Here is a 27566-nt window from a genome sequence, read left to right as displayed (position 1 = left end):
GTGTCAGTCACATGTGGTGCTGTTTATAGGCACAATATGTGGTGTGAATTCTTTCCCCATCTCAAGCTAGCACGTTTCCCCCAGGCGGGCTATCGTTAGCTATCGGGAACAGATACATTTGGGCTCATATGAGGAACACCGGTCTCCATCTGAAGGATGTGGGAGTGCAACTGGTTTGTGATGAACTCAGCTGGACTGAAGGAATGCCCACTTGCCTTTGCATTCAAATCTTCTCAAACAATACAACTTTAAACTAGAAAAATATAGTTTCAATCATCCTTATTATATCTTTATGTTTAAGTTATTATTCATCTGGATGTCATTCTTTCATCTTGAACAACTACAAAGCTATTTTTTCCCCTCTTACAACTCAAATATTCTGCACAGGCAACATTTTCACTTTGCTTCAGTCCAAGTGAGATCATTACTTTTAAACAGCCACCCTCAGTCTGATCCATTACAGAAGGGCAACTCCAGATGGGATTGTGAAATGCTGCAGTCACTTTTCGGTAGCTCTCCAACACCAGCTTCACCCGTCTGTCAGCTGCATGCCAGTACAGTATTTTATGAAGAATATAGCCTCGAGGAAACTTAGCCATCAGCCTTGTGTACTTTAATCAAGGGGTTTGATCAACTATGTTGTGAAAGCATAATTTTACCTCCCTCTTTTGTCAGCCTGAGAGAAAATGACATTCAAGTTGACTCTCTGTGGGCAGCAGGTATAAGGTTACCAAGTAAGAATGTGTCTGTGCTCATCCCACTCAGGAAGCGTTGGTATGATAACACAACCAGCTACTAAGGGGCCTTTTTTTCTATAAAAGAGGGGCGAGAACTGCAATTAAACCGTTTTTGGGAAATAAACTTGCATACATTCCGGCACAGCAACATGTTACATGACTAATCTTCTCTTTATGAAGGCCCATGCAGGCATTACATTCATAGCTTCTACCAATATGGCAGACAATAGAACAAGGAACCGTGTAACTCTCCTTGGAAAACAAAAATGTTGCTCAGAAATCAATTGAATTTATTCTGATCCTCTCACTATATTCCCACAAAGGAAGAAGAGCAGGATTTGGTTGTTGCAGAGCTTAGCGAGGCATGTCCACCAGGAGCCTCTTTCTCCAATGCGTTACAGTTTCTTCACTTTTGATAGCCATTACAGCACTGAGAGCATTTGCCCGCTGGAATGGCGAGCATTTACTGGGTTTCTGAACTATCAGCGAGAAAAATGTTAGAGCTGCGACCAGCGCGCTCACCCAAGAACTGCTCCAGTGCAACAAGGATTTGGAAAAACAAAGAAACAACCAAAACAATGGATTCTGGTGGACAGAGCTGCTGTATGAAAACACTTGGGAACACTTACTTTAGTCAAAACAAAAAAAGCTGTCTCTGGAATTTCTGGGAACCTAAAGGAGTCATATTCTGACTGCAACACGATGGGAAAACAAAAGGCTCATGTCCCGCACTGTATTTACAAAGCTTGAATTGGCTCCTGTGATTTGTGTGTAAAATGTTTGTGTGAGGGTGGGTTCAATTGTTTTTCATGTCAATTTGCTTTCTCGCTGCTGTCGAGATGTTAGAGAAGGTCAGACTGGTAAGATGACAGACTGTTCGGTTGTAGCTGGTGTGGCATGCCCATCTCTCTGATGCAGTTCGGCGGCGATTGGCTGCTTCTATTCAACACAGCTTTGCCTAAAGGTCGTCCCCGTCCGATAACTGCCGGCCTCCCTGAAATGACGCAAACCATCTGTTGTGTCACATGCCAACAAGCTGCACAGATGTGGCGCTTGATGCTGGCTCCAAACAGTCCCGACAGACTTTAACATTAAAAACCAACAGTAAGCACTAAGTTGTAAAAATGTGCCATGAGCATTAGCTGATGACTAATAATAATATAATAGCCCTTTTTCACTACAAGTACGACATAATGTGTGTGGCTTGTTATAGCAACAGGGCCAGCTGAATAGGTACTAAACAAAGTACATGGAAAAGTACACGGTACCAGGCACTGCCACCTAATGGAAAATCCTAAAATCTAAAACTATACCGTCAAAATGTGGAGACCAGAAGCCAAATGTTTTTGCCTTTCATATACAGTCTGTTGTTGCAATCTGCTCATCATCATATTTTGCTCAGTGGAGATTAAGAATAGGGAAATAAGCAAGGTTTGACCTCGGATATTGACGTCTTTTTAAACACTCACCATGGCTTCTGTGTAATCTGCTGTTATGGTGACCTGCTTGTCTTCTGGGGGCGGGGTCACAGCAGAGTTATCTGAGCGTCTGCTCTGATTGGTGAGCTGCAGCCACAGTTCATACATCTGCTGCATGTCTCTCACTAAAAGGATCGAGGGAAGACGGAAAATTATGATAATATCAGTAACCTTGAAGATGATAATCAGAAACAGTCAGTGCAAATGGAATACAAAAAAGAAAAGAATTAGAGGCTTTTATAGTGGCTGCAGTTGAGGACAAAGGGACGGTGGATATGAGAGCATGATAAGAAAATTAAAAACAGATCCAGCTAAACAAAGCCCGTTTTCACTAATGTAGTATTTTTCCCAAACTAAGTGGAAAATAGTGTCTGTTTTTTTTAGCATTATCTTTATAATAGTGACTACAGATAAACCTGTTTGTTTTGTTTTCATGAAAAGTGCATCTTGCATATAAATATCCATTAAATTGATTTTAAAAAGGAAAAGAATGAGAAGATCCAGCCATTTAGGGTCTGGACAGTCTGCCCCGGCTCGGTTTTGTTACAGTGGGATGAACTCAAAACAACAAACAAATAGAAGTTAATGGAGTTATACCTCCTTTAGATAAGTAACCTAATTCCATAATCCAAACAATTTTGGAAACCTGACTGCATTGTACTGCACATTTAGGGTCTTACATTCAGACGATCTAATAAAACAAAATTCAAGGACCTGCAGAAGTCTAGTTCTCAGAAGCAGCATGGGGGTGGAAATGTTATGGTTTGAGGTTTGTCAGCAGCCGCAGGGAATTAGATGGCTGCAGTTATTGAATAAACAACAAATTCTACATCACATCAAAGAGCTCTTGAAGTTAATGTGAGGTCTGAATGTTGGATCTCTCATTACTACACTAACTAACCCACCATGGCTCAATAAGGGACGCTGGTGGATAAGGGAATAAGCCCAAATTCAAATCCCATGCAAATGAAGTCATTTTGCATAATATAGTCTTAGTAGTATTGTCATTGTTATGTGCAGCTAAAGGCTGCAATACTTCTTTTTAGAGTGAAGGGTGCACTTTTCCCAACACAACAATAGTGTTTTTATTGGATAAAGAACCTAATCCTTAAAGGGATTAAATGTTTATTTGTCCCCGTCTCCATTTGACTTTTTCACATGACAAACTCCAAACTGAATCACTTAATCCACATATGAAAGTGTAAGGTGGAGCTCGCACACTGCTGCCTTTGTATATTTACAAGCTCTTAATGGCCTGATCTCAGTACAGTTGTCCTAGGCTGAACCAGAAGCTTACAGCTGTTGTTTTTCATGTACGTCCAGACGTCCCTCTCCTCAAGACTGTGGGCAAAAGAGCAGTTCCCAATATAGTGGCACTTCTTCTGCTTCATCACGTGCACGCACATCTGGGTGAAATATGTAAAGCAAAGATTCAAGTTTGTGAGTTACAAAAACGGCTGTGCCCCGAGGCAAAACCAGTCAGCTGGATTCTACATGTGAGAGGTGGAGGGGCAGAAAGAGGGTGGAGTAAACATGAACTGAAGAGGAAAGAAAAACAGAGGAACTCACGTCATATTGCTGTGGATAGGTGCGGGAGAAGGGAAGAGGCCGAACAACAACCCACTTCTTCTTCTCAAATGACTTTACCAGCAACACCCGGCGTTCTTTCGTCCAGCTGAAGAAACAGAGAGCAAACATGGGAGCCTTAAAGATACCGTGACATAAAGTCATCAAACTTGCTAGACCACCTGAGAAAACACAGTCAGCACGTGTGCATGTGTGAATGGGGCCTCACCTGTGCCGTGCCTTGGCAGTACAGTACTTGAGGTTCTTGTCCGGCTCGTTGACCTGACCTTCTCTCCAGCACTGACCACACACAAACTTCATTTTCAGGTTGAGGGGGCGACCTCTTCCTGCTCCTAACCCACCCACTGGGCTCACACCACTGCCACCTATGCAATCTCCTCCTACTCCTACTCCACCACCGCCACCCATTCCCCCAAGCCCTCCTACAGGAACACTGCTGCTTGGATGGGGTATATGGATGGGCTGAAACAAAACAAATTCATTCATTAAATATGAGAAAACAGAGGAATGAATTCCTGCATTACCCCTAGAAAGCTACAAAATGCACAAACTTAAAGACATTTATCCAATTTTGGGTCTAACCAGGAGTCTTAGACATTGTACACATTGGAAGAGAAAGTGAATGATATTCAACGTCGTTAAGTGACTTCGGACAAAATAACCATTGGTGACAAAAACTGGGCGAAACCCAAGAAAAACTTTTCTCAACTTCCAGGCAAGCAACTGAAGTGATTACCAATGAGAGGGAAGAATACCATTGCATAACGTAGTAGTAAATACATTACAGGGTCACCTAGGCAACCAGACCCTGGAGTATCTGCAATAGACCAGCTGTCAACTTCAAAGCAATGTGCAACGGAAAAATCACTTCTAGAGCGTATGAGCGACGAATTAAAGCACCAGTTCTAACCACCAAATACAACAGTTTCTTGTGCCCAGTTTTAGATAAATTAAATTAAATAAATATTAAATAAAATCACTACTGGTAGCATGAGGCGATATCTGGATCCTACAGAAATTGCACAGGTGGTCCAACTCCTTCAGGATAGCACATCATCATTGCCAGAAAGTTTGCCGTTTCTCCCAGCACAGTCTCGAGAGCATAGAGGAGTTTCCAAGAAGCAGGCAGTTACAGTGGGAGAGCTGGACAGGGCCATAGAAGCTCCTTGACCCATCACTAGGACCGGCATCTGCTCTTTTGTGCAAGAAGGAACAGGACGAAAACTGCCAGAGCTACAAAATGACCTACAGGAGGACTCTGGTGTAAATATCTTTCACCAAACAATCAGCACATGTCCCAAACATGAAAGGGTCTGGAGAAGCAGTGGAGAAGATTATCCTCCCTGTATCATCGTTTAGAATTAAAGGTCTGTTGGTGGGTTAGTGATGGTCTAAGGAGACATATCCATGAAGAAACACACAGAACTCAACAGAATTCAGGTATGAGGATGAATTCCTTGGATTCACTTTCAGACCCTACCCTGGTGCAGTTTCTTCGTCTGAACTAAATCCAAGCAGACACGTCTGGGATATTATGTTTCGGTCCATCTCACACTGCCAGCCTGAACTTTAGACTCTGCAGAGGAGCTCACAGATGCCCTCGCCCATCATCCATCTTCTCATTAGGAGCATGCCCCTACAGTGTCGGGCTGCATGTATCAAATGATGTGGCATTGTTTAATTCCTAACACATTACCCAGTGCATATCAGCGTAGATATCCAACAGGATTTTTTTCCCCCATTAAGATCTAACATGGTTTCAAAGTGTTCCTCTAATTTTTTTTACCATGTATTTAAAGACATTTAAAACTTTTTAAGGACTGTGATCACCCAAAATGTATCCAAATGTCTCAGGGGCTTTTACAGCCTCACCTTCTGCTGCTTCTGTGCATTCTGCTCCAGTCGTTGCCAGTGCCTCTTGGACTCTTGCACCATCTCTTCATGGGTGATACCTACAGGAAATGTTTGTCACAGCTCAGTGAAAGCATCTTTATTTGATGCTCAGTTAATAACTGCTGGTTAGTGCTGATTGTCATTGTGTTTACAACAGCTGCTTTTCCATAACATTCAAATATGTCAGACATTTGTCAAGAGTGGGCGCTATTATTAATGACTGTTTACTGGATTACATTTAATATCTTGAACAAATTAAAATTGCAGCTGAGTCTGGTTTCTACCTACCTGTGTCCTGCTGCAGAACCCAGCATTTGAGCTCTATGACAGAGTGCGCAAAGGAGCAACTGTCCTCACGCTGGCACCCATAGCGAACCTCATGCCGACAAATATCAAACTGGCAGAGAGGGTGAAGAGGACGCACCTTACTGTATCGCACATTGGCTGACCTTACCACATGCACCAGGCACCTGCAGGAGAAAGTAAGATTAAAGCACACGATGACACACTTGTCTCTTTTCTGTACAGTGACCAGCTTTTACCACTTAAAGAAAAAAATCAATCAGAATTTTATTAGAAAAAGCTAAACTGATTAGAAAACCAGTTACTTCAGCAAAGTGAAGACACGGTAAACCTGTTACACTCACTTGTTATCGTCAAACGGGTGTCGAGCTGTGAGATTTGAACAGACCGCCAAGTTTTCTTTGCTGCGTTTGCTGATGATGCGAGGTTTACTGTCAAAGCATTCCTGTTAAGAAAGAAAGTTAAGGCAGACGAGTGAAGATCCATTTCCACTTTTACAAACGCCAAAGAATCTAAAGAGGAAATGTATAGCAGACTGTGGTCTGACCTCACAGAGGAACATGAACATGCCCATGTGGAGCTGCAGAAGTCTGGTGACACTCAGTGCCCGCCTCTCTGTGCTGCCCAGAGGATCAAACAGCAGCTCTCGACTCAGAGCGCCTTTCCTCTCCTGAGTCCACACATCGATCTCCTCCTGGCAGTACGCAAACGTGCAGTTCTCCCCATACTGGCACTCCTGACGCTCCTGTACCTCTGTGGGACCAGGCAGAGAGAGAATACTCAACAGAATATAAATGTAATGGTGATCAAATGTGTATCTGATAGATTACATATTCCAGCGTTAACTCCCCACGGGAAACATACCCTTACAGAGTACAAAAGCCCCCAGGAAATTGTTCCGTGCAGGCCGGGGCCGAATCCTCTTCCAGGTGGGGTCGTCTGAATTTTTGAGACGACACAGCAGCACATCTCTTTTACAGCGATGTGCTGCCTCTGGCTGATACTTATAGTCCATCACTCGTGGACCTGAGTAGGAGGAAGAAATAGTTAGATACTGATTATTTCAAAAAGAGCAATAAGTGGTCTTCTGTTAACATCTTGTCAGCAACTAAGTTAAAAATTCCCCAAGAAATGTACGGCAATTCATACATTAGACACAGTGATGCTGCAACACCCTACTGTGAACATTCAGAAAATTCAGGACAAAGGACAGCATGTCAAAGGCTGGTAATACAAACCTATTCTGCTGTAACAGGCATGACAGGCCTGCCGAAACTCGTGTGTGGCAGCCAGAGGATTCCTGGAGAGCAGAGACAGGTTGGTCCCTGCTGGACCATTCTGAAAAAGAAGAGTAGAAAGAGATGTGATATAAAAGAAAGACAATGTAAATAAACAACTAAAAAATAAAATGGATTTCTTGTAACAGATATGTGTGTTTTGCTTACTGCATGTGCACTGTGGTTGCGCATTCCAGGAATGAAGCTGTGACACACTCGTCCCCCTGAAGAACACAGACAAGGACACTGATGTCAGACTTCACATTGTATTGTTGCTGACTCACACCGTCTGCTGATGATGCATATCTCAGGTTAAAGCCAGCTCCCTAGAAACTGTGCTCTGGCAGATAAGCAACTTAAAATTAGAGATGGCACGATACCACTTTTTTATGTCCGATACCGATACCGATATCATAAATTTGGATATCTGCCGATACCGATATGAATCCGATATAGTGCTTTTTAATCAACAAAACTGTTTTTTAAAATATCTTGCTGCATTTTGCAAGTCTGCAAGTTCATACTCAAGTTTAAAACAACAACTACACTAAAGCTATTCTGTTATACCTGTATACAAAAAAAATATTTCATAGTTCAGCAATACTGATCAATCTAATAAACTTAGACCTACACCATCCTCCCTATTCTGGTATTTTAAAGAGTACTTAGCGTAAATATTAAGCAACCTAACTAATAGGGTTCCAACTCCCAGCAACAACAAAAATAAATAAATAAAAAATAGGGAACCACCCCTCACACTCCACCTCATGATGCTTAATCGACGTAATCAACCTTAATTTGATGCAGTGTGAAAGAAAATGCACAGAAATCAATTATTTTTCAAGAAATATTAAATAGATTCAACATCTTTCTTCAACAAAATTGCAGACTGCACAGATGGTACCTTCCCAAAGTAAAAAGTACTATAGCTTACTAGGGTATATATATTAGACTTAATAGTCACTATATACAGTAATTGACTTCTATTCATTTTGCATCAAATTAAAACTTTGGGTGTCAGATAATTATTTATTAAAAGCTAGACATTTTAAATGAGAATAAGAAAGAAAAGTATGTCTTTGTGCCCCCTTTTCCCTGTTCATGCCCTATCGGCCCCCCTGGCTAAACTTTGCTAGATCCGCCCCTGCACAGTTACCAGCCGTCAGCTACGTAGAAAAAGATCCTGGTGTAGAAAGTAATATTAAATAAATTCTAACAACAGCTTATCAAACTTAAACGTGCTGCTGTTGTTCAGCCGCTGGTTTCCTCTTTATGGCGCAAAGTGGGCCAAAAACAAACAAGAGAGACGGACTCACGACAGAAAAGCCGATCAGCTGATCATTTAAGCAGTTTCACGATTGAAGTAGCAGCCGGAGAGAGGCAGTCGCTCGTTAAGATTAACGCAGGAATGCTTTACAAACATTCAGAGATGGACTTACACACTTGCTTTACTTCTCTCGGGGATAACTTTGTCGGAGATGAAATGCCAGGTTGCTAGCGAAGCTCCACATGCTATCCAGACCACCGACAGGTCCCGCATGCCACTGCCGCTCTATCACGTGATGCATACTGCTCCGACGTGCTAACGTTCTGAGGTGAGTTACGGCGTGTTGCAAGTTTTGTGAGGTGCTTTCGTGATATTTAATGGATCGGATTACATTTTTTATTTTTCTCCGATATCCGATCCAGTAATTTAGGTCAGTATCGGACCGATACCGATACGTGATATCGGATCGGTCCATCTCTACTTAAAATCATTGTACTGGGTCAAATTTAATTAATGTGCATCCTATTGGTATGGGGTAATATCGTCTATACTGTACTTAAATCACAGTTGGCATGCTTATCGACACACTTTCATTCCTGCAGCTGCACTAAGTCATTTTAAGTGCAAACCATCAGATCCTAAACTGCATAAGCATCCTTATGCACATAAGCATTCCATGTGCAATTTATTTTAAACCCTTAAATGCTTTTTCTTCACAAAAGTTTTTTACTTAGATCAACATGTGTTGTCAAGCAGCAAACCATTCATGAAAACTTTCCCTTTCCGCTCACCAGGGAGAGTGTACTCTGACAATGAGTCGAGTCCCCCAGCGGCGACTCCTGCCTTCCCTTCTCCTTCCATAGACGTCGTGGAAAAGCCTCCCAGTGCGTCCTGCGCCTGGGTGGAGCCCTGGTCCCGCAGCGACGAGTAAGCTTCCAGAGGAGGAATGTCGCTGATTGAAGAGCTAAAAAAGGCTTGGGAAAGCTGGGATGAAGGGGCTGGAAGGCTGGGTGAGTAAGGAGGCCGGAGACCAACTGCTGTGTTGGGCAGGTTTGTGGGAATAGCACCCACTGGAGTCTGGAGGAGACACAGGAATATGCTGAGTTTAGATCATTCCTGGTGAAATAAAAGGGTTAGAAATACTGTCCAGTTTAGTGACAGTGCCAAGTCATATCGTTTTTTCCTGCACTCACCTCACTGACTTTCTTGGGGATGGATTCTAACAAGCTGTCTAGCTCATCCTTAATAACACTACTGCTGCATTCATCCATGTGCTCTGACACCGGGACCGAGTACTGCATGGGAGGCACCTGGCTGCTGGGGCTCTCTGAGAGGTCAGTGCACGAGGTTACCACAGTGGTCGTTGGGTCATCGCTGACTGGAATAGGAGTAGCCAAAGGAGCGGGGATGCACTGTGCGCTGGAGATGTCTGCTGGGGAGGAGAAATAAGAACATAACTGTCAGAAACAAGTGGGGCTGGGGATGAGCAGGTAAGTTCAACATGTGGCAGCCTGACATACCTGGTGCAATGTCACCCAGAGATTCAATTCCATTGGAGGACATCTAAAGAAAAGAGGAACCCATCAGGCTCTCACTCAGCCACTTCATTATATTACAAACTTTACACAGTGACAGCAGCACGTACCTCTCCAGTGGGTGTGGAAGTCTCTCCATGACTGTCACCTTCAGTGGCCGTAGACTCCGTTTGTGGGCTGACGTAGGCCTTACGACCCTTTAGTCCCAGTTTGTTGGCTAGATCCTGAGCCAGATCACTCACCTGTCTGTCCTGGAAGATTAATTATTAAAACAAAAAAAAAGATGCTCAGAATAGGTAAAAGCCATGAAGTTATCATATCAGTAGCACAATATTCACACAGTATTCCATTCCGCTTCAAAATTAAATGATAAGTCTTTGTTTTAAGTGGTGGCATACATTTGGTGCTGTGAGGAGACATTTGGTTCCACATGTGTAAGCCTCTCTGAGTTGTCCCATCTCCCTCAGACAGAGCGCTTTGCGGTACAGAGCCCTGCGACTTCCTTCTGACACACACAGTGCGCTGTCACAGTCCTGAACGCCGCGATCGTACTCCCTCTGAGTCAGAAAAACACAGGAAAAGTTATAACCTATACCTCCACCAAAGGTGATTTAATAAGGTACAATTACATGTAATGATAATTCTACACCAATCTTGAAACTTGTATCTACAGGTTTACTTGAGACTTCACTCTCTACAGATTTCGAGTCTTCCACATGAACACATCTTTAAGTACTTTGGGAGGTAACACATCCATCCCACTCCCATTCTTTCTCACCATCTGGTAGTAGGCAGCAGCCCTGTTGACGTAGAGGCTCTCGAGCAGCTCATGGGGGATGACGAGAGCCTCAGCCTGGGCGTAGCGAGCAACACTGATCCCCTCTCCATACTGCTGGGTCGCTTGATGCCAGTCTCCATCCCGAAAACAAGAATTCCCTTCATCCAGCAAGTTACACACCAACTGAGTGAGAAATGCCTGAAAGGGATGTGTAAGAAGTGGGTAAAATGATTGAATGAGCATTGAAATGAGGAGACATAAACAAAACAAAAAAGACAGGCAATATTAGACAGAAAGAAAAGTAAACGAATGTGGAATAAGAAGAGGAATGCGTAACAGACTGAGGACAAAATTAAAAAATGTCTGAACTCAAGTTTACACCTTGGCCTGGGTAAAATTAGAACAAAATGTGGGTACTGTCATGTGGCAGTCTGCGTGTAAATATTACATAAACAAAATGGTGATAATGAAGCTCCAAAAAAAAGCATAAACCAGATCAACACATACCTCATAACTCTCCGGCTCCGGGAAAGGCAATGAAGACCTATGGATAGGAAAGGAGAGGTGTCAAACATCTACACGTGCAAAATTTATATACTTTAGTATGAAATCACTGGTGGTCTCCAGATATTTCTCTCTTACTGGATAAAGCTCATGGCCTTCTGAATCTCCTCTCTTCGTTTCTGCCGTTCAGGATCCATATCCTAAATGTGAAGACAAGATTGACTTGCACCTATTTTTGTTTTGTTTTTTTCTGAACAACAATGTTTACAGCTTTGACAGCGGCAGCCTAAGCATCGCTCTTTGCTACACATCTGTGTCCCGTCCTACGCCAAGGCCTGGCACTACAACATGCTAGACAAACAGCGGGGTCAGCTCACGGTGAAGCCTGCCATAATTGATGTTAGTGGGGTGAACATTTAGCGTAACCGGGGAATGAGACTCTACGCAAGAAATAACATTAATCGACGTAAAAACTGCGGACATTCTTTAAAGGGGGGCATTTAAACGCCCCGTAGATGTTTTCAACGACAACCAAAACAATGTTGGGACTATGATGAGGATAGCTAACGTTAGCGTGTCATGTGAACGTGTTTCTCAGCTCGTACTGAATGTTGCACCATCAGATAAGAATATATATAAGACATGCAGCTTTAGTCGGGTCAGCTACTAATGCAGTTAACGCTGAAAACCACTACATGAGTGTTTCTACCGATATTTGGGATTAGCCAGTGGACGAAACTAGCTAATTCGGCTACATGCTAATCACTGTAACTTAGCCGTAGTAAAGAGGAGAAAAGCAAAGGGAGCTTTGAAAACTGTTTAATTCCTATAGAAGTCACTCGCATCGTACAGTCTCGTTTACCTAGTTAAGGTGACACACATAAAGGGGCATTGGACGAAAGCAGAGTTACCTAGCTACCGGGTAAGTAAGCTGACTTCATTTACTAGTGGAGCTAAAGCTAACAGCTAAACCCTGTCCAGACAGAGCACGGCAACTCACCGAGTTCAGTTGCTGCGCTTTTCAAAATCACAGATACCTTCATGCAGCGTTGGCGATAACGATGAGAAAAACCAGCCAATTATCAATACATAACCTTGCGCATATTTTTACGTTTAGTGTTCCTGTCATTGGTGTGTGGACGGAGCGACTTTTCCAGCTATTGCTACGGCTGCTGGTAGATACAACTCAACTACTGGCTACCGCTGCTAGCTGTTATGGCCAGTGCAGTATGGCAACAAGTATCCAGACACAAGAGACCTATGACCGCAGGAGGGCAGCAAAAACTGTGTCAAACTGTGTGTGTTGGTAAATTACTACCGTTCCCCTACGATGTTATGTGCAGAAGTCTTGAGCCACCCCTTATATCTTTGCATTTCCTTCCAGGAACTAGATCTTCTTGTAACGAGTAATCAGTGATCCTTCATTCACTGCTTTATCACTCATTTCCAGTTCAGTACTTGCAGCTGACCATTTTCAGAGGAACACTATATTTGTTTGTTAACCCATTTAACACTGACCTGTGAATCATTCAAGCGTACTAAAGGCAACAAACTCAAGAGAAGAGTTAGATTTGTCAACACATAACAGACAATGTAGCAAAGAACCTATTTTAAATTGTACCTTTAGTTACTTTGTTGCTAGCTGAATACGACATATAACTTGTTCTCATTTCTTTAGAGAATTTCTTCTTATTTACTCTTTAAAGAGATAAGAGTAGGTCAGGACTTTTGCATACTACCGTATATAGTTCATGTACCCGGACTTCTTCATCATTAATATTTTAATTTATTAATTACGTGAAGAAGAAAAAAACTTTAGTCTTTATGCACAATTCATTAATAATCAGAATCAGAATCAGAATCAGAATACTTTATTGATCCCTGGGGGAAATTATTTTTTGTTACAGTGCTCCATTTTAAACCAACATTAAGACAAGACAGACAATACACTAACTAAGAATAGTACAATATATACATATATATACATACATACATACATAAGTCACTCATAAATAAATAGTTGGAAAAGAAACATGTGTAGCTGTAGCAGCAAACAGTGTGTTAAGTGGATGCGTTGTACAGGGAGATGGCCACAGGCAGGAATGATTTCCTGTGTCGTTCAGTGGTGCTTTTCGGTAATCTCAGTCTCTCACTGAACGTGCTCCTGTGACTGACCAGCATGTCATGGAGTGGGTGGGAGGTGTTATCCAACATTGTCTTTATCTTGGACAGCATCCGCCTCTCCGACACCACCTTGAGGGAGTCCAGCTCCATCCCCACAACATTGCTGGCCTTACGGATCAGTTTATTAAGTCTGTTGGCATCTGCGACCCTCAGCCTGCTCCCCCAGCATGCAACAGCATAGAGGATCGCACTGGCCACCACAGACTCATAGAAAATCCTCAGCATTTTCTGGCAGATGTTGAAGGACCTCAGTCGCCTCAAAAAATAGAGACGACTCTGGCCCTTCCTGTAAAGTGCTGTGGTGTTTTTAGCCCAGTCCAGTTTATTGTCAATGTGTACTCCAAGGTATTTATAGTCCTCCACAATGTCAACACTGACCCCCTGAATTGAAACAGGGGTCAAGTGTTTCCTGGTCTTCCTGAAGTCCACGATCAGTTCCTTGGTCTTTGCCACGTTGAGCTGCAGATGATTCTGCTCACACCACGTGACAAAGGAGTCGACCACAGCCCGGTACTCTGTCTCATCATCCCTGCTGATGCATCCAACCACCGCAGAGTCATCAGAAAACTTCTGAAGATGGCAGGTCTCTGTGCAGTGGCTGAAGTCTGTGGTGTAGAGGGTGAAGAGGAAGGGGGAGAGGACAGCCCCCTGTGGTGCCCCTGTGTTGCTGATCACCTTGTCAGACACACACTGTGGGAGACGTACATATTGTGGTCTTCCTGTCAGGTAATCAACAATCCAGGACACCAGAGAAGCATCCACCTGCATCGCTGCTAACTTATCACCCAGGAGGGTCGGCCTGATGGTGTTGAAAGCACTGGAAAAGTCAAAAAACATGACCCTCACAGTGCTCGCCGGCTGGTCCAGATGGGTGTAGACACGATTGAGCAGGTAGATGATGGCGTCCTCTGTTCCGAGACGAGGCTGATAAGCGAACTGAAGGGGATCCAGGTGTGGTCTTACTATGGGTCGCAGCTGGTCCAGGATGAGCCTTTCCAGGGTCTTCATGATGTGGGAGGTCAATGCCACGGGCCTGTAATCCTGGGGGCCACTGGGACGTGGCGTCTTTGGTACAGGGACGAGGCATGATGTCTTCCACATCACCGGGACCCTCTGCAGACTCAGACTCAGCATAAACAGTTTATGAAAGACTCCACACAGCTGGGGGGCACAGGTCTTGAGGACAAGGGGACTCACTCCGTCTGGTCCAGCAGACTTGCCTGAGTGAAGTCTCCTCATTTGCATCTCAACCTGGTATTGAGTGAAGGTGATGGGTGGGGGAGGGGTGTCAGGAATCTCACAGGAGGCAACAGCGCCATGTGAAGAGAGAGGCTGGCACAGTGGTGTGGCTCTGGATTCCAGGCTGACTACAGGTGAGGTTGTGGGGGTGGGAGCAGACACTGTGGTGTCGAATCTATTGAAAAACAGAAAAACAAAAAAATAATAATAAGTTGTGCATCTTACAAATTAAGTAAAATGCTACAAATCAAGAAACACAGAAGGAATACACGGGTTTTCCTCTGATATGGGTGACCTGATTGGGTTGGACCAAATATAAAGAACTATATGCGTCAAATTAATAAACACATATCGTCATACATAAAATACATATATATATATTTTTTTTTAATTTCAATACATTTTGGTCTCATGGACTATTTTGTCCAGCATGAGGTCATGCTCGTGATGTCATCACAGCTCATTAAAGGGTTCACCTAGACATTTGGAGTCATTATTTTTGTTCTTAGCTGTCTCTGTCTGTGCGGGCCTTTACATTTTGGCATGAAGGGGACAGAGGTCTGCCTACGTGGGTCACCTTCTTTATCCTGTGAGGAGCTCCCGGGCCTACCGAAAGCTTCTCCACATTGACTCACAAAGCAACCCTATTAGTTATAACGTGAATGAGTCAGGACACCAGCCAATTCCAAAGCCTGTCCTGTGAGTTTTTGAACTTCTTTGTAGAAACAAAGAACATTTTCAGCTATTGTTTACTCTTTCAAATATTGAATTACATTTAATCTTTAACAAGCGTGTTTCCACCACTTGGAAAATAAAAATTGCCTCACCAACTCAATTTTTGTGCCAATATTGGAATTTTGATATAATAACCTGAACGTTTGACTCGTGGAAGGCTTTTTTTCATTGGTAAAAACAATCTTCATTTACTGGTTTAAGCATAGAGAAGAAAAGACAACGCTCAAACTCAAACCGAGGCCTCAAACGGCAGAGACAAGAGGAAAACAGCAGATGGCGATAATACTCAGACGCTGACAAAATCCACGAAGAAAAAAAAATCCAGGCAGCGTGACGTCACGGCATTTAGCAACCGGCGCGCGGAAGAAGCGGCGTGTTGTCGCTTTATTTACCATTTGGTAAGCTTCTCTAGTTTGAAAAGTCGTCTGCGTTTTGAAGACAGTCGTGTGTCTCATAGACAAGATGATTTTCCTCAAACAGACAGAAAAAACACTCAGTTTAGTGTAGTTTAGTTTAGTTTAGTCAGCGTTTATCTTGTTGCGCACTACTACTAGTTAGCACAGAACAGCTAAATAGCTAACTTGGTTGTTGACAGTACTTTTTTGACGTTTCTGTAACGCTGAATGTTCTTAACTCTTACTGAACAGCATTTGGCTTTTTTGTGTCTGCGCTTGCATTTATTCTTATTTATGTTGCTGGATAAGCTTATAAAATGTGTCGCTTTCCCCTTCTCCGTAATTTGTGGATGTTTCTAGAGTCACTATGGCTTCAGATGACATTGCTCAGCTGGCTGATGCTCTCTCTAAGACCCATGTTGGTGATGGAGAGTTGAGCTACAAAGGCCTTGGACTGAAGCTTGACAATGCAGAATCAGGTGAGAATATGTAGCTCTATTTTTTATTTATTTTTGCTGTTATTCCCTTGTGTGTGCTGTAGACATGAAGGTGATCCTTGTTGACTGCTTAAATCTGACAAATTGATCCCTGTGCTTTCAGCGGAGCAGCTGGCCCGAGACATCAAGCAGTACCAGGGTTTGAGAGCTCTACGCCTAGAAGGAAACACTCTGGGAGTTGAAGCTGCCCAAGCCATTGCAAAGGCTCTGGAGAACAAAGACATGCTTCAGGTGCTTTCATAGTTCACCATTTCCCATCATAGTAAAGGATCATTTATCATTAGGATTTGATTGTCAGTAAAAAACCTTTTCAGATTATTTGTCTTAGTAATCTAATATTTCAAGTGCGTTTCAAACTACAACCAGTTTTGTTTAGTTGAAATATTTCATCAAAATTCTTCCATCTTGAATATACAATACTGTTACATTCCAACAGCATTTATACTTTACACTCTCCTGCAGTGTGATACATTCTGTTAACTGTTCCCATTTTTGGTGTCTTTCAGAGATGCTACTGGAGTGACATGTTCACTGGAAGACTACGCTCTGAAATCCCACCAGCCCTGGTGAGAAGCCACTGAGTTACACCCCCAATAAAAGGAAGAATCCATCCTCTTTCATACTCTTGAACTGTTAAATATTCCTTTCATGCATGAATTATGAAAACCTCAATCAGGGTTTTTTAGTATTTTTATTCATCTTTAGGCATGAAAAAAAGGTTTTTGAACTTAATTTTTTTAAACATGTACTTTTCAAAGAGTTTTTTTTTTTTTTTGCATGTCACTGCAATGTGTCACTGGTGGAAGGGTATGAAGTGACACATCAGTGTCCAACGTAGTGGTGGTTTATGTGCAATCAGCACTGACACAAATACAAGAAAACAGCCTTTGAATAGCTGTCCACTGTAGTGACCACTATGCGTGAAAGGGATATCACATCAGTTTTCTGTGTATAAATGTTGATGTTCTTTTACGCTTCCTGAAATTTTCTTGTGTTCATACATGCACAATCTAATGTGCTTTATACTGTTCTGTATTTTTGTCTATTCTTGTGCTTCAGAGGTCCATGGGGAGTGCAATATTGAGTGCAGGGGCCAGGCTGACTGAGCTGGACCTGAGTGATAATGCTTTTGGGCCAGATGGTGTCAAAGGAATCGAGCAGCTGCTTAAGAGCCCCTCCTGCCACACCATGAGGGAGCTAAAGCTCAACAATTGTGGTATGGGGATTGGTGGAGGAAAGGTGAGCTCTCAAACAGCTTTGTCAAATAATATATAGACAAAGACACACATTTATTTATGTTAGTTGCCCATCAATCACACCCTGATTGTCTTGTTTTAAATTTGCTATGGTTGTGTACAGAGGCACAGGCTCAAATTATGTACGTAAATGTTGGCTTTTTAATGTAGTTAACAGATTTTTAAAAATGTAACACTTTATTGTGTATTTGCATTATAGTTCTAACAGCATCCATGTTTGTATGTTTAATATAGATCTTGGCTGAAGCCCTGATTGAGTGCCACAGACAGTCATCGTCTCTTGGAGCTCCACTTAGACTAAGAGTGTTTATAGCAGGGAGGAACCGCCTGGAAAATGAAGGAGCTAGCGCCTTGGCTAAGGCCTTTCAGGTACAAAATACTCCCACCTTGTTCAGTTTTACATTACCGTAAATGTGACGTGTAGTAAATGTAATGATATTATGGACTTTTGATTTGGGAGGAACAAAGACCATTTCTGTTTTATGATGCAGTTTCTTCCTCGCTTTCACAACAGCTGATGGGCAGCCTTGAAGAGATTCACATGCCCCAGAATGGAATAAACTACTCAGGTGTGATGGCGTTAGCTTCAGCCATTCGACATAACCCAGAGCTTCGAGTCCTCAACCTCAATGACAACACTTTCACCAAGAAGGGCTCGCTGCCCATGGCACAGGTGAGATCCTTTTTTTTTTTTTTTTTTCAGCAACTTTCTGTAAGCAGAGAGGACCTTTATCCGGTGTTTGACTGTGTCCCCGAATTCACTTGGCCTTATAGGCTCTGAGGCATCTCAGGAACATCCAAGTGATCAATTTTGGTGACTGTCTGGTCCGTTCTGAGGGAGCTGTCGCCCTCGCTGCAGTCCTGAGAGAAGGACTGCCAATCCTCAAGGTCAGTGTACGATCGCAGCTCAGGACTTGGTTTCCCTTTGTGTCTCTTCCATCTCACAGTGCTCTCTCATGCAACTTTTTTTCCAGGAGCTTAATCTGTCATTTGGTGAGATCACTGAAGCAGCAGCACTAGTGGTGGCTCAGGCTGTTGCAGACAAAGCTGATATGGAGAAATTGGATCTGAACGGTATGCACATTGACCATGAAATGGGTCTTTATGTGTTTGGAGAAAGAAGGTCCAGGTTGATTGAACAATGCTGCAGAAATGTAAAATAAAAAGACATTTTTAGTTTGAAACTGGTTTTGTTTGTGGCTGATAGGTAACTGTCTTGGAGAGGAGGGCTGTGAGGCTTTGAGAGAGGCTATGGAGAACATGAACAAAGGAGACGTGCTCGAGTCACTCAGGTAACGCAGGCTTTAAAAATCCATAATCATTTTTAGTGTTTAACTGCACAAACATGCAAACAATAGATTTAAAACTTTCACTGCTACAGTGATGATGAGGGAGATGAGGGTGATGAAGATGACAGTGGAAACGATGATGATGACGACAATGATGATGATGATGTCAGTGATGACTGCAATGAAGAAAATGAAGAGGGCAGTGAAAACGGCATAACAACAAATGGAAATAGTCCTGTTTCGCCTAACAGTCCTGTAAGTTGAAGCTTTATTAGACGAACAGTTGCTTTCATGTGATTGTTGATCAGTTAGTTACTTCACATAAACTGGGAAATGAAAAGAGTTCTCAGTGATGTCTCGATGTTCGTCCACAGGCGGAGATCACGTCGTTCCTCAGCTGCCCCTCTGCAGAACAGCTTCTCCAGCTGGGACAGTTGAGGACACACCTTCAGCAAGAGGTTACATGTTTTTAAGTAGTCAGTAGTAAGTGTTTGTAGCATGTTGGTGTTGGCGTGTTTTACTTTGCTGGAATGGGTTTAACCTGTTGCTGTCTTCTCACCAGGTCGATGCATCTGAGCCACAGAAAGCTGCTGATGTCATTCTGAAAATCGGTTCCCTATATAGTGAAGATCCGGAGACCAAGGCCGCTGTTCTGGATACTATCGGTGAATAAAGTCACACTTACATTAGACTGATTCTGCTCCTCATTAGTCCCACATTTGCAGGATTCAAAGTTCAAAATAATCCTTATTTGTCTTATATTGGACCTTGGTGCCACCTCTCAGTTCATCAAAAACAAGCTCCTCTTAATTTAAGCCAACTTTCTTCTGATTGGCTGCCCCTCACAAACAAAAGGATTAAACAGCAGGTGGAGCTTTTCTGCTCACAGCTACAGCTGTGTGTCTGAGATGACCATGATTGATTGAGATGACTGCATAAAGAGCCAAAAGTAGGAAAACTGAAGTCTGAGCTTTTAACATACAAGGATCATCAGCACAGACACTGCTGTCATTGTTTGAAACTTTTAATATGAGCAGGCATCATTGGAACAGTTTATATATGACTAATTAATGAGAACAACCAAATTAGGTCCTCTGTCACTTTATAGTCAAACATTGAAATGCAACACAGCACACCCTTTTCAAAGCTTTGGCATGCAGAGATTACTCAAATATAATTGCACTGAGTGGGCTGCTTATTAGTGAGGACGTCAAGGTGCAGTTTCTCTCTTGTGCTGTCCTCTTTTTCATGTGGATAGCTTCTATTCTCTGAGATTCTGACATGCAGTGTGTCACTGCGCTCCACAGATGCAATGTTGAAGAAGCTCCTCTCTGGCTCCACCCTCCAGTCATACTGCTTCCTCTCCACACTGCTGGTCATGATGGGACTACTCAAGGTAAAGCTTCGCTGCAGTGCTTCCTATTATGTAACACTTCACGAGAAACTATAAACACAATATCAGTCATTTATATGCACAGAATAGGTTCAGCAGGGCTCCAAATCTGCTGGCAGAGATTAGACATCCAAATATTTAAGGAACTTCAGCGATCCATAATTCTGTTATATCTCAGAATTTATCTTAAGAGAGCCATAATACTTGATATTTACTAGTACTGTGTGATTGATCCAATACCGAGTAAATACAAGGTAAGTATTGATGATGCTGATACTTTTAACTTGTAAAGGCAGCTTGTGTGGGGAGAGCAGTGTCTCATGAGTTCTGAGATCAATAATCATCAATTTGCAAATTCTGAACACATTTAATGACCACTAAATCACTGAGTTTTACTTTTCAAAATAATTAGTTAATACAACAAAACACACCTTTCAGCTGTTTATGTATTTTAAAACTGGGATTTTTGGAGACCTGGACTTTAAATGTGTCTGTCTCTAAAGCAGTTTTTGGTCGTCTTGTGTTGTTTAAATGTTATATAGGTTATAAATCAAACAGATGTGACAGTCAACACAAAAAGGTTCAGACATTTTTCATTGTGCATGTTTGAGGAATATTTTTTTATATTTTATTATTACTCGAAAAAAGTAATAATAACATGAAGAGGGTTTTATACTGAACCTGGTGGTTAAAAACAAAGTATTGATCCTGTCATGCTAGTATTGATCCAATACCAGCATTGGTATTGCTACTATCTGTATATGGGTCAGTAGGGCTGCTCGATTATGGCAAAAACGATAATCACGATTATTTTCACTGAAATTGAGATCTCGATTATTTGACGATATTTATTTAACAATAACAATGTATTGAATAATGACTTTAAAGATTGTCAAAAAATAATATAAAATAGTGTGCAAATACTGATAACAGTGCAAATGTTTGCAATATAAAAAATAAATGAAAAATGTAAACATCTATGTATAGTGAACTTTGCAGTGTTGCTCTGTGGTGCAGCTACGGCACTGTAGCAAAGTTTACACACTATGTCTACTTGATCCACGTCTGACTCCGCGAACCCATAATGTTTCCACACCACTGAAGGTTTTTTTTTACCTCTCTTTTCAACCAACGGCAGTCACTCTCCTCTCCAAATAACTTCTGCTTAGTAGTGATGTTGGATTCGTGAACGAATCGTTCAATACTCGAGAATCACTTTACTGACTCGTGAATCATGATTCACAAGCCCAACTGACTCACTGACTCATCCCTGTTTCTGTTAGCAAACTAATTCGCTTAGTAGAAATATATCTAGCTTATAATTAAAATTGGGGGGGGGGGGGAAACAGCCAGTTTCCTAACAAAAGCATTTCTGCTCTGAACCCCCTCCTGTGCTGAATCATAGAGCGAGCAAACAAATCACCCCCTCCCTCCTGGCTCACAGCTTCTTCTTGTTCTTTAAGGCGCATTACCGCCCCCTGGCTCACAGCTCAGTGGACATTTAGATGAGAAAATATATATTTAACACATTTAAGGAAAATACTAATAAAATAAAAATAAACAAAATAAATGTTTATTAAGCAATTTTGATTGGAAATTGCTTCATTTTAGAAATGTTTTTGCTGTTTTTTGCTCTATAAAATAGTTGGGGTTTTTTTAGTTTGTTTTTTTAGAATCATTCATCTTAGCAGTGGGCTTTACATGAAAAGAGAAACAAATTAAGTTTGAGTGAAAATGTAAATTTTTTGCACTCTCTGATCAACTGACTCAGTGAATCAAATGACTCAAAAAATCCGATTCACTTTGGTGAGTGACTCATTAAAACTCGATTCAGTAAAAAGAATCAAATTTAACATCACTACTGCTTAGCTTTCCGAGCTTCCCTCGGGTCCTCTTAATCAGCGGTCCCGGGCCGCGAGAGTTGAGGCTCAGGTGTGAAATGTATAGTTTTCAGGGTTTTTATCAGTTTTCAGCATTATTTTGTCATCATTTTTATCGTTTACTCAGTTTTCCTGGGTCTTTTCACGTGTGTTATGAATAAATCTTCTTTTTTTCAGTACCGGTACTAGTTTTATTTTGTTGTATTTATCCGCGACACCTTAAAGGCCGGTCCACGAAAATATTGTCGGGCATAAACCGGTCCGTGGCGCAAAAAAGGTTGGGGACCGCTGCTCTTAATTGTTGTGACACGTGTTTGAAATGCAGAGAGGTGCGCTCAATTTGCCACACGGAGCAGCGCGAGAGTAAAGCACGAGGGAGGGGCTAATAATCGGCTCAGTCATTTTTCATGATCGTTGAAAGCCCAGATCGTAATCGTGATTAAAATTCGATTAATTGAGCAGCCCTATGGGTCAGTCCATCCACCGTTCATTCCCAAAAGATTTGTATTTATTATTTTAACATATTCACATAATTCCTATTAAAAAGCTGATCTTTGCCCTGGAAAATTTTCAGGCAAATCTGTAATGGCCAGGTTGTAAGTTGTTTTTAAATGTGGTGAGCCCTTTCTTTATTGTTTTTACTTCCAGGGAGAGGGGAAGACAAAAAAGGCTTTGCTGGTCCCGGGTCAGCTGCTATGTTTGGAACATGCTGTTCAGCAGGAATACTTCCCTAAGCACGATGCCTCACTGCTTCACATCTTCCTGTCCAGGTAGAACAGTCTTTCATCACCTCGACTTAGTTGAACTTCGTATATCTATTTAAATGTGTGTTAGCCTGTTGCACAAGTGAGACCGCAGCCTCACACGTTCACTTTTTTGTTTGACTCTTTAGGAACGGTGGGGTTCTCAAGTCATGTGGCAGTGCCAGAGAGAGGCTGAGCTCTGCTTTGGAGAGGAGGTGCCAGGATTAACACTGAGCTAACCAACACAGGGGCACACTCTGCACTCACATTCAGTTTTTCACCTTTGAAAAACAAGCAGGGATGGGGTGTTTTTTTTGGTTTTTTTTTGGGGGGGGGGGGTTTCTAGTCAAAGGCCAAGTCCAACCACTGATTTCTGCTCCTGACATTCATATTTTATGAAGGCTTCACAGAGACTGTCCAAGAATGTCTTAATTTTTATTTTTCTACTTGTGCTTGTGACTTATATTTTTATAGAAAATAGATACAAATGCTTTAAAAAAAAGTTCACATCAATCAGACTTGAGCTTAATGTGTTTAAAATGATTAATGACTGTAACCTGAAGTGAAGCGAACATCCTACATTTAGTAATTAATCGAGTTAAAATTTACAAATTAAAAAAAAAAAGACACAAAAAGGAATTTATTTCAGAAACATGCTTTTATATCTGTGGAAATCTCTGGGTTAACATATCATCAGTGTTTCTGAAATCAATTGAGAAATTTGTAGATGAGATCCCACCAGTGTGGCAGGCGCTGATACAACTACTGATTTTTGTGGAAACCTGGTTCAGGAGTACTAAGACAGAAATTGTGATGCCAACATTATTATGATCCATAAGTAAAATAAATAAAAAGGTGTTGTCTTTTTTAATGTATTTGAATAAATTCTTTAAAGGGAAATAAGAGCAACGTTAGGGAGAGTTTGTTTACTCACAGCTGTGATTGTGCTGCTCATAGGGACCAACCCATACTGCAGGATCATCATGATCAGGGACCAGAATCACTTTTATTTGCAGTTTCTTATATGACTTTATGTTGCACAACGTCCTGTGTATTACCTCATATAGCTCTGTGTGTTGGTGGTATGAGAATGGAATATAGCATTTAGATCACCTGTTTGATTGTGCATCTATTCCTTGAGGATAACTTTGGTTTACCTGATTAGTAATTTGTACCAAATGTTCTGTCTTAAATATAGTTCATCTAACAAACCTGACACCCTCTGTGTTTGTCTGAGTGTTTTCACAGTCGTGTCTGCAACAGCCGCCTTTGAACTCATTCTAAGAAAAGTTAATGTTTTGGGGTTTTTTTGAGTGGTGACGTTTATTAGTATCGGTCCTCAGAAAGCATCCATGTTGAATAAAACAGGTGAGATGAATAATGGAGCATCACATCAAAACACGATGAGTTAAACTTAAGGAATATAATCTGTCCAGTTAGGAAGCAGAAACTGTGATGAGTGTAGTTCACCTGCTTTGGTGTAAATAAAAGTGACAACAGGTGCATGAGAGGCAACAGAATAAACCCCCCTCTCACAGATCATTGATCTTATCCCTCCTGACTGATTCTTGCCACTACTGCATGAGACTGTCCCTGCATCGCACTGAGGCTTCACAGAAAGTCCAACTCCAGGATGACATATCCATAGGTGCTATCACAAGAAGGTACAGACTAAAGTGTGGAGGAGATGTGAGGAGCCGTGGATAGGGCTGTAGAATAGCATCAACCTAGCAGCAGGACCAGTGGCTGCTCAAGTGTATGAGGAGTGACAAAATGGTGGCTGCAGATGACAAAATGGTGGCTGCAGTGCTGGATGCCTTATTACTCCTCTGACCTTGTTGTTTGTAAATGTGAAGTCTATATTAACTCAAAGATTCTGTTTTTCTAGGCAATTACAGAGCAGATGTGGTGGCGAAACCTGAATCAGAATGACTTTATCCCCAAGGGGCAGTTAACATACAACAGAGCAGCATGACGTTGAAGAGAAGGACATAAACAGGCAATAAGAGATAATAAATACACAGAATATACAGTATATACACAAATTACACAGTTTTGAAATTAAAGTGACTGAAAGGTGAATAAATAACTGAGTAAAGAGTCGGCAGTATAAAAAGAGTCAGTCCTGCAGGAAATGCAGTGGAGGCGTGGCCCAGAGGGGAGCCTTTGAAATGTGGAGTGAAGAATGTGAGGGGGGTCGTTGATGATTTTGGCTGCCTATCTAAGGCAGTCTTTGGCTGAAAACCTGTGCAAGAGATCTGACGGGCAGTCCAGTGACTTTAGAGCACACTGATGCAGTGACTGGAGTGTTTCCACAGCTGGGGGGGACAGCGTGACTGTCAATTGAGTGTTGAAATAGAGTCCAGAACACACATCCTACAGTGGGGCAAAAAAGTATTTAGTCAGCCACCGATTGTGCAAGTTCCCCCACCTAAAATGATGACAGAGGTCAGTAATTTGCACCAGAGGTACACTTCAACTGTGAGAGACAGAATGTGAAAAAAAAATCCATGAATTCACATGGTAGGATTTGTAAAGAATTTATTCAACAACAAACAACGATGACAAACGCCATCTCCTAATTTACTATATCAACGACTAAATTTATTGTCTGATCACTGGTTGGTCAAACCAGAATCTTTTTTTTTTTTCCCACAAAAATTAAACTGTTGTCCTGCAACCTAGAGAGTCAATTGTCAGCATTGGATAAATTCAGTATTTGATAACAAGTGTCTGTTAAATTCACACTATTTTAACACTAATGAGAGATAACAAGCTGATCTTCATTGCATGAGTGTTTGTGTTATTAGGCAGGTTTAATGCATGTCTGTGGAGCTGCATCTCCAGCAGGGCATGTTCTTAAAGTTGCCTTTCCTACACACTTCTCTGCTATTATTTGATCATTTCTTAACTAATGTGCTATGAGTCCACTGGTCTTTGCATCACACGAGGTGACTTGGACAAGATGATAAACAGACTCACATGCTTAAGATGTTGTCTAATCTTCATGAGCTCTCTTGTGTTTGTGTTAGTAGGGTTAATGCATGTTCTGCTTGTGTGTGTGATTTTGTATAAGTTTCTTTTTTGCAGTGTTTCAGACTCCTTAATTTTCCAACTTAAGCAGTCAGTTTTCTTTTCCCCTGATTTGCTAACCCAAATTTTGATTTCCCACATTAAATAACAGCACTCCTCTGTGTTCTACTTACTCTCACTCTGTTGTCCTCTCTCACTTCAACAGTAAAATGGGTAAAACCGCAAAGAATTCTGGGAACTCGTGGCAAGAGGTACTAGCACACGCAGGCTTTCAATTGAAATCAGTTACACAGCGATAAAAAGAAACACAAAAAATGGCAAGAAGCTGTTGTATTATTAACTGCAATAGCCGGTCACATGACAGCCACGGAAAGCCGACAGGTAAAGAGATCGGTTGTTATCGGATTACGTCGTTGAAGAGAAATTGTTCAGCCATGTTTCCGAAGTAACAAAGAGGCGACTGGATTGCAGCCATTCAAAGATCAAATATAACGTCCCAGAACACTCCAGCTCACAGGTTAGTCTGCTCCAAGCATTTCCACAAAGGTCAGAGTTTTGTAGTAGTTAATGCGTCATTTTTCTTAACATAATTGGTGATATAGGTTACAAGCAAGTCTGGCGCTGAACAGAAATTGTCGCGCTATGCTCCTTTATTTATTGTGCATAAATAGTGAATTGTCCTGACACAATATTGTGTTTCGCTTCTGTTATTATGGTACATTGACAAAAACATACTTTTATTCACAGGATAAAACAGTTGTTTTGTATCACTAATTGCCCAGTGCGATTACAGCATATAATATTATTGTCACTGCTACATTTCTGTACCAGAAATTATTTCCACTACTAATTAATTACCGTTGAGCTCAAAGGTCCTATTAATAAACGGTTAATGAATGTGTGTGTTTATGACGACGATTTGTGAGACTGGTAAACTTATGATACGTACGATGGTCTTTACTTTCTACACGGTGCATTTCAAGGTCCTGCACCCATCCGTCGGTAAACTGTACCTGGGCTTGTTGCAGTGACCTGAAGTTACTAGACTTCAGGAGTGTATGCACTCACTCCAAGAAGTGTATAATTATAAATATGAGCGTGGTGAAAGTTGGACAGCACGCTAAAGGATTTTGTCCCTCTGTGTGCTCGTAAGGGTCTGACCCTTTCACTGGTTTGATTTTTTTCCTCGTATCTTTTCTTTGATTTTTCATCAAGTCTGTCTTTGTACGGACCGGCATTGTTCTCCTTCGTTTTGTACATACCTTTTTGGGGGGCAAAGAAAAAGCAAGAATTTATTGGAACCGAAGAATGAACGTTTTGCGGTGCTGCAAATGCTTGCATTTGATGCAGGTACTTGGATTGTTTTGCCACGAGTTCCCGGCATGCAATGCGCAAAAGTCACGTGGTCTGTCAATCTCTATAGCAGGCAGTTCTCCTTGAGCTTTGTCCTGTGTTCCACTGTCTCTTCTTGCCATTTTCTCCAAAGGTGGCAAATGTCAAACTCCAACAGTCTCCTCAGTTCTCCTCAAACGTTCTTTTCACATGCACAGTGAATTTGCAGCT

The 27566-nt window shown here is 41.8% G+C and overlaps 2 protein-coding genes across 4 annotated transcripts; one reads left to right on the top strand and one right to left on the bottom strand.

Annotated features, from left to right (window-relative positions):
- Positions 1 to 666: 666 nt before the first annotated feature.
- On the bottom strand, positions 667 to 12576 carry zc3h7bb (zinc finger CCCH-type containing 7Bb). 2 transcript variants are annotated; one of them, XM_026177198.2, is made up of 21 exons: positions 12360 to 12576; positions 11498 to 11559; positions 11363 to 11399; positions 10856 to 11053; positions 10476 to 10634; positions 10188 to 10328; positions 10063 to 10105; positions 9736 to 9974; positions 9334 to 9619; positions 7444 to 7499; positions 7237 to 7336; positions 6863 to 7024; positions 6546 to 6751; positions 6343 to 6443; positions 5984 to 6165; positions 5675 to 5754; positions 4011 to 4264; positions 3785 to 3890; positions 3513 to 3621; positions 2207 to 2340; positions 667 to 1731 (listed from the first exon to the last, which is right to left on the bottom strand). In XM_026177198.2, the coding sequence occupies exons 2-21, from the start codon at positions 11554 to 11556 to the stop codon at positions 1696 to 1698; spliced, it is 2688 nt and encodes an 895-aa protein (XP_026032983.1). In that variant the 5' UTR covers positions 11557 to 11559; positions 12360 to 12576; the 3' UTR covers positions 667 to 1695. The 2 variants fall into 2 exon arrangements, with proteins under 2 accessions (XP_026032983.1, XP_026032985.1); XM_026177200.2 differs by having other exon boundaries at positions 9736 to 9971.
- On the top strand, positions 12263 to 23267 carry rangap1b (Ran GTPase activating protein 1b). Of its 2 annotated transcripts, none has more exons than XM_026177206.2 (16): positions 12263 to 12281; positions 16273 to 16391; positions 16513 to 16640; positions 16916 to 16975; positions 17469 to 17648; positions 17900 to 18034; positions 18180 to 18338; positions 18440 to 18553; positions 18640 to 18739; positions 18873 to 18957; positions 19047 to 19209; positions 19329 to 19412; positions 19517 to 19619; positions 20262 to 20350; positions 22876 to 22997; positions 23120 to 23267. In XM_026177206.2, exons 2-16 carry the CDS (start codon positions 16280 to 16282, stop codon positions 23196 to 23198), a joined length of 1713 nt encoding a protein of 570 aa, XP_026032991.1. In that variant the 5' UTR covers positions 12263 to 12281; positions 16273 to 16279; the 3' UTR covers positions 23199 to 23267. The 2 variants fall into 2 exon arrangements, with proteins under 2 accessions (XP_026032991.1, XP_026032990.1); XM_026177205.2 differs by lacking the exon at positions 12263 to 12281 and adding an exon at positions 15782 to 15915.
- The last annotated feature ends 4299 nt before the right edge of the window (positions 23268 to 27566 follow it).

This window comes from Astatotilapia calliptera, chromosome 8, assembly GCF_964374335.1.
Source record: "Astatotilapia calliptera chromosome 8, fAstCal68.1, whole genome shotgun sequence".
NCBI classification, from domain to species: domain Eukaryota; kingdom Metazoa; phylum Chordata; class Actinopteri; order Cichliformes; family Cichlidae; genus Astatotilapia; species Astatotilapia calliptera.
This window is presented reverse-complemented; position numbering and strand designations above follow the sequence as displayed.

What these genes read in the sequence shown, in the direction of transcription:
- rangap1b (XM_026177206.2), top strand. Translation starts at nt 16,280, where the DNA reads ATGGCTTCAGATGACATTGCTCAGCTGGCTGATGCTCTCTCTAAGACC. An exon ending in GGAGAAATTGGATCTGAACG is followed by an intron (nt 18,740 to 18,872) that starts GTATGCACATTG and finishes TGTGGCTGATAG; the next exon opens with GTAACTGTCTTGGAGAGGAG. An exon ending in CGCTGTTCTGGATACTATCG is followed by an intron (nt 19,620 to 20,261) that starts GTGAATAAAGTC and finishes TGCGCTCCACAG; the next exon opens with ATGCAATGTTGAAGAAGCTC.
- zc3h7bb (XM_026177198.2), bottom strand. Translation starts at nt 11,556, where the DNA reads ATGGATCCTGAACGGCAGAAACGAAGAGAGGAGATTCAGAAGGCCATG. An exon ending in CTGCTGCCTACTACCAGATG is followed by an intron (nt 10,635 to 10,855) that starts GTGAGAAAGAAT and finishes TTTCTGACTCAG; the next exon opens with AGGGAGTACGATCGCGGCGT. An exon ending in CCTATCCACAGCAATATGAC is followed by an intron (nt 3,622 to 3,784) that starts GTGAGTTCCTCT and finishes TATTTCACCCAG; the next exon opens with ATGTGCGTGCACGTGATGAA.